The 12,258-nt window shown below is 40.3% G+C and overlaps 1 protein-coding gene across 6 annotated transcripts in view; it reads left to right on the forward strand.

The window, feature by feature from the left end:
- The window catches only part of FAT1 (FAT atypical cadherin 1), a 134,500-nt gene that overhangs the window by 47,802 nt on the left and 74,440 nt on the right, over positions 1-12,258 (forward strand). For all 6 annotated transcript variants that reach the window (XR_013555010.2, XM_078445351.2, XM_078445349.2 and 3 more), the window contains one exon: positions 8,243-8,557. Coding sequence is in view for 5 of the 6 variants with exons in the window: in XM_078445351.2 (XP_078301477.2) it covers positions 8,243-8,557 (315 nt within the window). In the remaining variant the exon portion in view is untranslated. The remainder of the gene's footprint in view (positions 1-8,242; positions 8,558-12,258) is intronic.

Consider the following 12,258-nt stretch of genomic DNA (forward strand, 5'->3'; position numbering starts at 1 on the left):
TGCACATTTTAAATACAGCTTAACAGTCATTGTTACAGAAATTTAAAAATTCGGTTCATTGAGTTGATTTTCTTTATTGTCTCTCCATTACCTTGTTTATTTGTAGACCTTTATCTTTCCCTGCACGTATAATTGTGTGTTGTGTGTTTCTTATTTTTAACTCAGAACTAAACAGAACCAAGGTCATACTTTATGTACTTCATAAAGATTTCTTTCTCATTTGTTTCCTTAACTTGTAGATCACTGACATTTCTGTGTAATTAATACACATACCTTTTTTTTAAAACTGTATCATATGTACTGTTTTATATTACACTAGTTTCCTTTCTCTCCTGAAACTATGGAATGTGCTTAATGTCTTAATGGCACAGAACAACAGAATTTTTGTAGCATCAGATACTTCACCTAGAACCCCAAATGTTGTGAAGACAGCAAAACCATTTTTTTTTTTCCATCTGGTCATTATATTCCATTGAAGCCAGGGCTTTTTCTCTGGAAACTGCAGGCTGTGTTCAGTTGCTTTCATGCTTCCCTCTAATTAGAGAATGCCAGAGACTGGGAGGTGCTACAGCATGATTATCTGAAGCCAGTCTCCTTGGGATTGAATCCTAGTTCCACTATGAGCAAGCTGTGACTTTGGGCAAGTTGTTCACACTGTTCCCTCCCCTGTGAAATAGGGTTGATCATATTACCTAACACTTAGAGTTACTGTGAAGATCAAATAAGTTAATATACGGGAAGTGTTCAAAGTAGTGTCCAGCACGTCATGAGCTGTGTATATGTATTTGCGGTTATAATGTTATCATCGGCATCATTATTAACATTTCAGTGAGCTTGCTGTGATTCCAACCACAAACGGCTTCTCATCAAATGATACAGCATGTCATTGATTTTGAAAGATCAGGTCATGGTAATAGTGCCACGTCTTTAATCTGAAAAGATAATTGTACGACATGACTGGCTTGGTCTTCAGCTGTAAGAGGGCAGAGAGGCATCTATCCAACTGTTCCATGTGCTAGGAAACTGCCGAGCAGTTTGCTTGGCCCATGAGGGATGCTGTTGATTTTATTTACTTTGACCTTTCTTTTTATTAGCAAAAGCATGGGATATTTACTTTGTGTGGTCTCAGGCATTTAAAATTTTGATTTACAGGGACGCCTGGCTGGCTCAGTCAGTAGAGCTTGCCACTCCTGATCTTGGGGTCATGAGTTCAAGCCTCACATTGGGTATAGAGCTTACTTAAAAAAAAACGAGGGGCTCCTGGGAGGTTCAGTCGGTTGAGCGTCCGACTCTTGCTTTTGGCTCAGGTCATGACCCCAGGACTGTGGGATCGAGTCCCTCATTGGGCTCTGTGCTGAGTGGAGCCTGCTTAAGAGTCCCTCTCTCTCCCCCCCTCTGCCTCCCTTCTCTGCTCTCTTTATAAATTTTTTGTTTTATTTGACTTATATATATACACACGTATGTACGTGTGTATGTATATATATGCAATTTACTGTTTAATGAAAATGAGATAAATTCAAAAAAGTTTCATTACTTGAAGGAAACAAATTTAAGTAGATCTGCAGAAAAATTGAGCAGATAGTACAGTTTCCATATAGCTCCTACACTTACAGTTTCCCCATTGACATCTTACATTAGTATATCTGTTATAACTAGGGAACCAATATTGATACATTCTTATTAACTACAGCCTGGGGTTCACTCATATTTCCTTAGCTTTTTTTTTTTTTTTTTTTTTTTTTCCTCATGGGCTTTTTCTGGTCTAGGATCCTCTCCAGTTTCCTACCTTGCATTTAGTCGTCCTGTCTCCCCTGGCTCCTCTTGGCTGTGAGTGTTTCTCAGACTTAACTTGTTGATGATGGGCATTCTTTTCAACACATGCTTAACAAGTACCCACTATTCACCTGGCAAAACATCCCTGCCCTGAAAGGGTTTGCATTTTAATAGGGAAATCGTAGTCTACTTTTTAAATGTAATTTCAAAGCAGAATGTCTTGTAGCAGCATATTTAATATGACAACTATGAGACTTCTGATTTTTCCGTAATTAGGAAAAAATTAACCACTTGAGTAACCTTTGTGGATTAATGTCAGATACATACATATTGCATCTCTAGTGTGTATTTTTATATTTGGGAAAACATTTATCTCCAGAAGAGTTACTCTGTACATGATGAGACTACAGAATTGGAGGAAGGGGTAGTTAGTCACTTACTGTCTGTAGGGAAAATATTATCCAAAACTCTATTTTATGTTTTAAGTTTTTCTTGTGATTGACTAAAGAGGCTTTTCATACAATTGCTGCCTTAAGTTTGGTTCCAGAAAAGTTAAAAAAAAAAAAAAAAAAAAAAAGATTATAAGTATTTTTGAGTTGGAGTTGCTGAAGAATCTGAAATAGCAAGGTTTTGTTGAAACTTTGGCACTGGGGCTGGATAAGGGGCCAAGACCTGTTAAACAAAGAAAATAGGAAAATTCCAGGGAGAAAGATGTTCTGTGACCATGGAAATTTGAGTTAGTTAAATTATTTCTTGGCAGTATAGTGACTACATAGAATTTTACTTTTGCCTTAAAAATGTGTTGAAAGCATCCTGTTCCACCTTGTCAGCTGCAGCGAATGCTGGCCTTTCCTCTTTGAGGGCATATTCAAGTTAACATCATCATTAGCCTCAGTGGTGGATAGTAGGAATTAATTATTCCTGGAAACCCTTTACTACTTTAGGATCATTGGCTTAAGCAACTGTACTTAACTGTACCCTGTACCCTGTTTTTGTTTTTTTTTTAAATTATTTTTTAATGTTTTTTATTTATTTTTGAGACAGACACAGAGCATGAGTGGGGAAGGGGCAGAGAGAGAGAGGGAGGGAGGGAATCCAAAGCAGGCTCCAGGCTCTGTGCTGACAGCTCAGCACAAACCCACGAACTGTGAGATCATGACCTGAGCGGACGTCGCATGCTTAACCGACTGAGCCATCCTGGCGTTGTACCTTGTACCCATTGAATAATTGGACTATGGAACGACAACATGAGTACCTAATTACTGTCCGTGGAAAATGACCAATCTTCTAGAAAGACATTTTGCTGTGAGCTGTATTTTCAGCCACATCGGCCAAACTCTTTTTTTAACAATTACATTGTATTTTTTTTTCCCCTTTCAGTCTAGTTCCACTGCATGCACATTTAAAGTCAGTTTCCATAGTGACATCTGGTGGTGGCTCTGCAATCCTAGCGGGTATGTTTGGAATGATAAATATTTTTACTTTAATAGCTCCAGATTTCCGGCTTCTTTCAAATTTTTCAGCTTATTAACAACTTTTCTTGAAAATGTCTTCATTGTATTCTTGAGGTTGGAAAGCTAGTCAGTTATTGCTTCTGTCATGTTTCATTAAAGCAAAGGAATGATTCCTTGTAACATTGCTGGGTGGCGCATATAACAGGCTTGTCTAAACTTGTCTCCGTACTCAAAATATACGTCCCGGGATCAGGAAGCAGCACCCCTACCTTGTCTCCTGCTTCTGTGCCATAACCTCATGATGAGAAAGGTGGTGCTCGCCTATTACCGTGCTCACTGGCCTTTTCTCTCAGAGCATCGATCTCTCCTTGTCTGGCGGGAGGAAGCTCTGCGGAAAGCCCCGGCTACCGCTTCTGTCTTTCACAGCCCGGGCTTGGGGATCGTCTGGTCGCATGCTGTCGTTCCTCTCTCGGAAAGTGAAAGCGGAAATAAAAAATAGGAGCAGAGATGGCAGAGAAAGTAGGGGAGAAGTTCGTAAACAGGCGGAAGGCCACAGACGAAGAGTGTGTGCGTGTGGACGTACACATATGCCGAATAAGCGTGGTACTGCTGTGGTAGATGTTAGTGAGAAGTGTCTGAAAAACTGGGGTTTGATGTTTAAGATTTTGTTGGTTCCTTGAAACTTGCTTCAGGAGAGGAGAATTTATAACCTAGGGCGCAAAAAAGTAGTTTTTGGAAGTTGGTTGGTGGAGGGTCATGGATAGAAGTAGGAGTGAGGTGGAGTTTTGAGGATGGTCACAGTAGGCTTATTTCTCTGTGCTGGCCGGGAGGCTTAGTTGTTGTTTTCTGGCGTCGAAGGTACAGACTCGAAGTCCACAGGGTGAAATTCTGAAGATTCTCTTTTCGGAATGAAGGTCCTGCTGAAGTTACAGAAGAAGTCCACCTATCCGTGCTGTTTGCGGCTACAGGAAGCACTTGGTAGAGAAGGGTGACAAAGGCTAGGGGTACGAACACCACGACCGGAAGAGTGGACGCTGCTTGTGGTCAGTGGGTCTGTTGGTCGTCTCAGAGGCCGAGACCTCTGTAAATCATGACCAGTTCTAATGAGCCCCCCCTGACCGAGGAGGTACCTCATTCTGGATTCTAAACTCCGTACCGGTTTAGCTTTCGTAAACTTGGGCAAATCCTTTCAACTTTCTTTAAAAACAAGGGAGTTGAGCTGCTGGATTGCTAAGGGGTTTCCAGTCCATTGCTGTGATTTTGCGGCTGCCAAGGCTGGATCTGCTACTCTTCCTGTGTTCTCTGCACTGCTCCCAGCCGTTCCTGGGCCACTGGTCTCCTCTCCCTAGGTTGAAGATGGCGCTCAGTGCAGCGCTTTATGCCTGCTTCAGAAGTTTCTGCCCGGGGTTCCTAAGGGGCTGTGTCTTGTGACCGAGCAGACAGACGAACAAGCAGAACATAAAATAATTTTGCATGCGTATGGTCTTTTCCCACCTACTTTTTATGCTTTTAAAATAGTGCTCAGAATTACAAGCAGCAGTTAGAATAGTACTTAGGCACCGCAGCCTGAACTTCTGTGACCAAGCGGAATCCTTGAATCTTCTTTTATTGTCCTTTAAGTGTGGGGAAGGACCCTTATTTAAGCAGGAGAAAACCTGTAGCCTCTCCTCGTGGCATCAGTCCCTCACGGCCCCCAGTTTCCTTGGTGCAGTGGAGCGTGTGATCATGACAGTGCAGCCTGTGGTGGAGACTCAGAGTTCTGGAGTCCGTCTGGGGGTTGAGATCCTGCTTCCACCTCCTATGTTTCTTAGCCACTCTAAGGCTTGGAAAAGTGTGTCCTCTTTCTCGTTTGTGAAGCCGAGATGAACATCTTACAGTTTGTGTCGTGTGATTTCATGCATGTAAAGCACCTAGTGAAGCCTTTTGTGTACTTCTCTTGTAAATACTGTAGTATTGCAAACACGGTAAACTGAGTTGAATGGTTATGAATTTGAGCATTTTGGTTAGAAGGGATGACTCAGCGTGCCCTCCTTTCTCTCTGGCAGTCAGAAATTCACTTTATTGTTATCTCGGAGCTGTATTAAATCATTTTTTTTTTTTTTACAGGGATGTAATCAAAATACATCAAAGCATAAGCATCTTACCAATCACTATGTGATGGAAATATATACAGTCCTGAATTCATGAAATAAGAACATCTGAGCATCCCACTTACGCATATTTAGTATTTTAATTGCTGGGGCACCTGGGTGGCCCAGTCAGATGAGCATCCTACTCTTTCTCTTGGCTCAGGACACGATCTCACAGTTCATGGGTTTGAAGCCCGCGCCGGGATCTGCGCTGATGGCATGGAGCCTGCTTGGGGTTCCTCCTCTGCTCCTCCTCCTCTTGTGCTCACGCGCATGCACGTGTGTGCACTGTTCACTCTCGATTAAAAACATTTTTGTTGACTATGCGTTGGTCACGCTAGCCCTAAGACTGACGGCACTTCGTTGGCACCGACATCAGAGATTCAGAGTGTTTGAACTCCAGCTCAGCCGTTTGCTATGACCCTGGGAAAGTTCATCTCTTAATCTTAGTTTTTCACCTACGGTATGGGGATAATAACACCACACGTGTAGTCAGGTTGGATGTAAAGACTAAAGAAAGTAGCGCATGTAAGACAGCATAGTGCGTGGCATATAGTAAACACTGAACTAATTTGTTTCTGTAATTATCAGTTTTTAAATGCCTGCAGATCACATTTAGAGGGGCCCGATTTTACTAAGTGGATAGCAGCATGAATTATTGAGTATTAGAACCAGAAAGAGGAGGATTACAAGCACCAGGTAGCTGTCTTCTTGAAATTTGCTAATACTTCACCTGTCAAATGAATTATGTTACATTTTAATGGCAGAATACGGGAGGAACATATGTACGCTCATTTGTCAATGTTTAGTCCTAGTAGAGAAAACGTCGTTATTCCCTGACTTCCTCTGCATGCCTTGATGAAAAAGAGAAACTGGAAAAGATTATTTTCCCTTGGTCATTAAGGACCCTCTTTCAGACTAAAAACAGGTAGAATTTTACTAATTTATTGGACAGATTGAGTAAGCATAGACTATGTTGGGACCAGACAAGAAGGAAAACATGTTGAATTTATCTGACAGTTGTCTCTGTTGCATAGGGAGACCAGATATCTCCTTTTTTTTTTTTTTTTCCTCCTCCGAATGTTTGTTTTTGAGAGAGGGAGAGAGGGAGACACAGAATCCAAGCAGCTGTCAGCACAGAGCCCGATGCGGGGCTCAAACTCAGGGACCGCAAGATCATGACCTGAGCTGAAGTCAGATGCTCAACCGACTGAGCCACCCAGGCGCCCCTAGCTCCTTTTTATTTGAGAGTTGTGAGGCTTTATTCGTTATTTCTAGGAGTATTACAGATCCATTTTGAGGGTTTGCTAAGAATTAATGAAACCGTTGTAAATAACTACAATGCTTTCTGGATAGTGATACTCATTTCATGATCATCTCTTTCACGTTTTAATATTTAGTTAAGTTTGGTGTTTATAACTCGTAAGTCTTTTGGGAAGCATTAGATGTGATTATCTGACATTTAAAATAAATGAGTTTTTCTGATATTATTTCAAATAAGTAAAGATTTAAATTTATGCAATGATCAAAAAGTAAAAAATACAGATTTATGCTTGGTTGAGATAAATACTCTTTCATTTCTGAGTGCAGATCAAATTGACATCTCTTATTTTTCCCATAGCATTGTGCATTAAATGGGAAACTTTAGTAATTCTAGAGTTGTAGGATTTCCAAAGTCCAGCCTGGAACCGTAGTGTAGAATCCTTAAAAATAGCATTAGTTCGGAATGATATTAATGCAGAAGAAAAAACTGCAAGGATGTATTTGGAGAGAGCAAAAGGACAGGATCACACCATTGAGTAAAAAAGTGGGATTTGCTAAGAGAAATGGCTATTTCTACTTGATCATCATCCTGGGAAGTGGTTAATCCTGAGATTAAGTAAGGTTTCAACTGGTTTCAATGGCTGGGCCAAAACGTTACAGACACTTTCACCCTCTCCTTTGTAATTACAGAACTCCTGTATCGCTAGTTGACTTAGTAAGAAACATGTTCTAGTTTGGATCCCGGTTGAGGGACTTTGTGCCAACTTCAGTTAAGTCATCTATTCATTGTTGTTTGTTCGTTTGATAAATAATTACTGGCCTCTGGGTAAGGAGCAGGGTAAACTGGCATTTAAGAGGGATGTGGCCTTTGCCCTTGTGGAGCTCCTAGCAGCGGGAGAATTTCTGTGTTTAGCACCCTGGTTGTCTTGCCATTTGCCTAAGGGAAGTAAAAGAAACTGAAGGGTTTCTTTCAGTGCGCAGGAGACTTGGGCAAACCCTTGTTCTGGATTTTGAAATACTGTACTCTGTTTTGTTAGCCGCCGTAAGGGGTGTGTGCTCCAAACTGAGATGTGTCGAGAAGTGTTGCCGCAGCCTCATTGTCTAAACCATAGCAGTGGACAAGCGAATGCAGCGTGGGTACCGGGGTGCTAGAGAGTGGGGACCCTGATCCGGGCCACAGCTTTTTGATTTTTTCTCTGGGAACCTCTGGGAAAATCAGCAGATCTCAAGTGGTCATAAATTTCATCTGTGGAAACAGAGCATCGGGCCATTAGATGGTCTCTCGGTGCCCATCTCGCTGGGTTGTTTGGACACTTAACGGATAGAATATTTGTATCGTGGCCACATAGTGCCCGACACCTAAAACCAACAATGACAGAGACTTTATAGCCGATACGACATGCCACACGCTATTCTAATTGTTAATGTGTGTATTAGTTCGTTTAATTATTTCCGTGTTATAGGAAGGGAACAGAGGCACAGAGAGGTCAGACAACTTGCCCAGGGTCGTGCGGCTCTGACGACACATAAGACTTTGCTAAGTGAGAGTTGTTAGTGAGGTTGACACTTGGTCAACGTGGCAGTTTGTGGTTGTTGTTGACGTGTCTTCTTCTTTCTCTGTAGGTGTCCTAGAGACCTCAGACGGACTTGACCGGGAGTCTACCTCCCATTACTGGCTAACAGTCTATGCAGCTGATCGGGGTGTCGTGCCTCTCTCATCGTTTATAGAGATCTACATAGAGGTCGAGGACGTCAATGACAACGCCCCACAGACATCAGAGCCTGTTTATTACCCAGAAATAATAGAAAATTCTCCCAAGGATGTATCTGTGGTCCAAATAGAGGCATTTGATGCAGATTCTAGCTCTAATGACAAGCTGACCTACAAAATTACAAGTGGAAATCCACAAGGATTTTTTTCAATACATCCTAAAACAGGTATGTGTTAATGGTATTATGTGAAAGGTTCATGCTTACGCTTCTTGATATGGGGAAATGAAGAATTTTCTTAATTTACCACTTTATTTTTGTAAATTGTTTCCTTTTCAGGTTGTTCAAAACAAGGCTTTATTTCCTGATGAAAATTTAGTCCAAATGCTGTGTTTCTTTTTGAAATTGTTTGAAATTGTTTTTATGAAGCTATTTGATGACTTTGCTCATTAGTAGAATTTCACTTCCAGGTTAAAAAACAAATACAGTGTTTCAGTAACAGCTCCTAAATTATTGATACATCCTAAACTTCCTGCAAGTTGTGCTGCCGCTAAGTATTCCCATTTTCTGAACTCTGCTTTTTATGAAGAATTATCAAAGGAATTTATTTGACAATTCAGTATTTTTCTGTGTGGTTTTGGAGTTTTTCCATCAAGCAGTGCTCTGTCTCTGTAGGCAGTAGGGGATCAAGATTAAGCAATTTTCAGACTGGCAGCAGTTGCTTTCCTGAACTGATACACCAAGTTTCCTTTCTCTTTTCTCAGTGTCTAACCCCCCCCCTACTTCTAAGTGGGTAGCTCCTCAACTCCAGAATCCTCTTCCAAAATCCTTGTCAACTTTTACTCTGTTCTTTTACAGATTTGACAGTGCCTCTGTTTTTTTCTTAGTTCTTGCTTCTTTTTTGCATTATTTCACACGAAAAAGAGCTTCCATGTAGCTATCATTTTTGTTGTACTCGTTGATTTCTTGATCACCATTAAAACAGAACCACCGTATGAATTGAGAAGACGGTTTATTTGCAGGAAACGAAACTTCTTATCAAATAGATCACTGGCCTTTGAGCTTAGGGATGTTTCAGTGATGTGGCACTTTATGGTAGAATGTGGTTAACAGAACGTTCTGAAGGGGAGGATTGGCTGAAATATATGTGCATACCTCCATCCTGTGTTTGCTAATTTTGTCTTCCCTTATTCTAGGTGAGTTGGCCTGTTCAGTCACTGGGTTGTCTATTTGATACATTAAGGAAGTATAATAAACACAAATCAAAATTAAGGAGGCATTCTCTGCTTCCTTACCAGTCTTTGCTATCCCTTACCATTATCTCCTATCCTTACCATTCTTATTTCATAATGTTCTTTGTTAAACTTAAAAGCAATTCTTTTTAAAAATTTTTTAAAAATGTTTTTATTATTTATTTCTGAGAGGGAGCACAAGCAAGCAGGGGAGGGGCAGAGAGAGAGAGAGAGACAGACAGACAGACAGACACAGGTAGACAGAAGGACAGACGTAGAATCCGAAGCAGGCTCCAGGCTCTGAGCTGTCAGCACAAAGCCCTATGCAGGGCTCAAACTCGCGAACCATTAGATCATGACCTGAGCTGAAGTTGGATGTTTAACCAACTGAGCCACCCAGCTGCCCCCAAAGAAAGCAGTTCTTAAGGTAGAAGGAAGCTTGAGGTCAGCATCTGTGTACCAAAATGACTGTACAAAGATACCAGGTAGATCAGTATGTATGTATTGTCTCTTAAAAAGCATGTTAAAATGTTGGTTTTTTTAAACCTTTTGTCGTTCATAGAGTCTGTCTTGATTGTTGAAAATTAAACGTTGTCGTTCATAGAGTCTGTCTTGATTGTTGAAAATTAAATGTAAGTACGAGATTTATTTTGAATGTATGAGAGTTAGTTTTACTTGGGTTAATTATGGTCTAGCTCTTTGGCTAAATTTTGATGTGTCTCTGCTAGAGAATAAGAGTGAGGTTTGGATACTTATAAACCTAGTAATTAATTATTAAGAATGATTGAACTGACAGAGTATAACATCCATTCATGGTAACAACCTTCTGCAAAGTAGATCTAGAGGGAACATCTCTCAACATAATAAAGTCCTTGGTTGAAAAATCCACAGCTAATCTCATCCTTGATGAGTCCTTGTTTCCCCCAAGGTCAGGAACAAGACAAGGCTGTCACTTTCATCCCTTTTTTTCAACGTAGAATTGGAAGTCCTGCCCTCAGCAATCAGACAACAAACAAATAAATCCAAATTAGTAAGGAAGACGTAAAACTCTCCTCTCCCTATTTGCAGGTATGACATGATGCTATGTATAGAAAACCCTAAAGACTCCACCAAAAAACTGTTAGAACTGATAGACTAATTCAGTAAAGTCACAGAATACAAAATCCATGTACTGAAATCTGTTGCATTTTTATACACCAATAATGAAGCCGCAGAAAGAGAAATTAAGGAAACAAACCCATTTACAGTTGCACCCAAAATAATGAGATACCTAGGGATAAAACTGAGCAAAGAGGTGAAAGACCTGTACTCTGAAAACTGTCAAACACATGTCAAACATGAAAAAACCTGAAGATGACACAATGAAATGGAAAGACATTACATGATCATGGATTAGAAGAACAAGTATTACTAAAATGACTATACTACCCAAAGCAGTCTACACATTTCATGCAATCCCTATCATACCAACAGCATTTTTCACAGAGCTAGAACAGTCCTTTTAAAATTTGTATGGAACCACAAAAGACCCCAAATAGCCAAAGCAATCTTGAAAAAGAATAACAGAATTGGAGGCATCACGGTTCCAGACTTGAAGTTATATTACAAAACTGTAGTAATCAAAACAGTATTGTTTTGACAGTACAACAATAGCCACACAGATCAATGGAACAGAATAGAAAACCGGAAAGAAACCCACAACTATACGGTCAGTCTTCAACAAGGCAGGAAAGAATATTCAAAGGAAAAAGGACAGTCCCTTCAACAAATGGTGTTGTCCAAACTGGACCACTTTCTTATACAGTACACAAAAATCAATTCAAAATGGATTAAAGATTTAAATCTGAGACCAGAAACCATAAAAATCCTAGAAGAGAACACAAGACAGTAACCTCTTTGACATGGGCCATAGCAGTTCCTTTCTGGATATGTCTCCTGAGGGAAGGGAAACAGAAACAAAAGTAAACTGTTGGGACTACATCAAAATAAAAAGGTTCTGTATAGCAGAGGAAACAGCAAAACAGAAAGGCAACCTACAGAATGGGAGAAGATATTCGCAAATGACCTGTCTGATAAAGGGCTAGTATCCAAAATATGTACAGAACTGATACAACTCAGTACCCCCCAAACGAAATAGTCCAGTTAACAAAATGAAAAGACATGGACAGACATTTCTCCAAAGAAGACCTCTGGATGGCCAGTAGATCTATGCAGAGATGCTCAACATTACTCATCATTAGGGAAATGCAAATCAGAAGTACAATGAGATGGTACCTTACACCTGTCAGAATGGCTAAAATCAATAACACAAGAAACAAAAAGTGTTGGCAAGGATGCAGAGAAAAATGAACCTTCTGGCATTGTTGGTTGGAATGTAAACTGGTGCAGCCACAGCGGAAAATAGTACGGAGGTTCCTCAGAAATTTAAAAATACAACCACCCGATGATCCAGCAATTGCACTACTGGGTATTTCCCCCCAAAATACAAAACCACAACAACAACAACAAAAACACTTATTCACTAAAAATATAAAAACACTAGGGATACTTGCACCCCTATTTTTATTGCAACTTTATTTACAGTAGCCAAATTATGGAAGGTACCCATTGTTCACTGAGAGATGAATGGATAAAGAAGTGATACACACATACATACACACACAGGAATATTAATTCACTATGAAAAATGAAATATTG

The sequence above is a fragment of the Panthera onca genome, chromosome B1, assembly GCF_046562875.1.
Source record: "Panthera onca isolate mPanOnc1 chromosome B1, mPanOnc1 haplotype 2, whole genome shotgun sequence".
Classification (NCBI taxonomy): Eukaryota; Metazoa; Chordata; class Mammalia; order Carnivora; family Felidae; genus Panthera; species Panthera onca.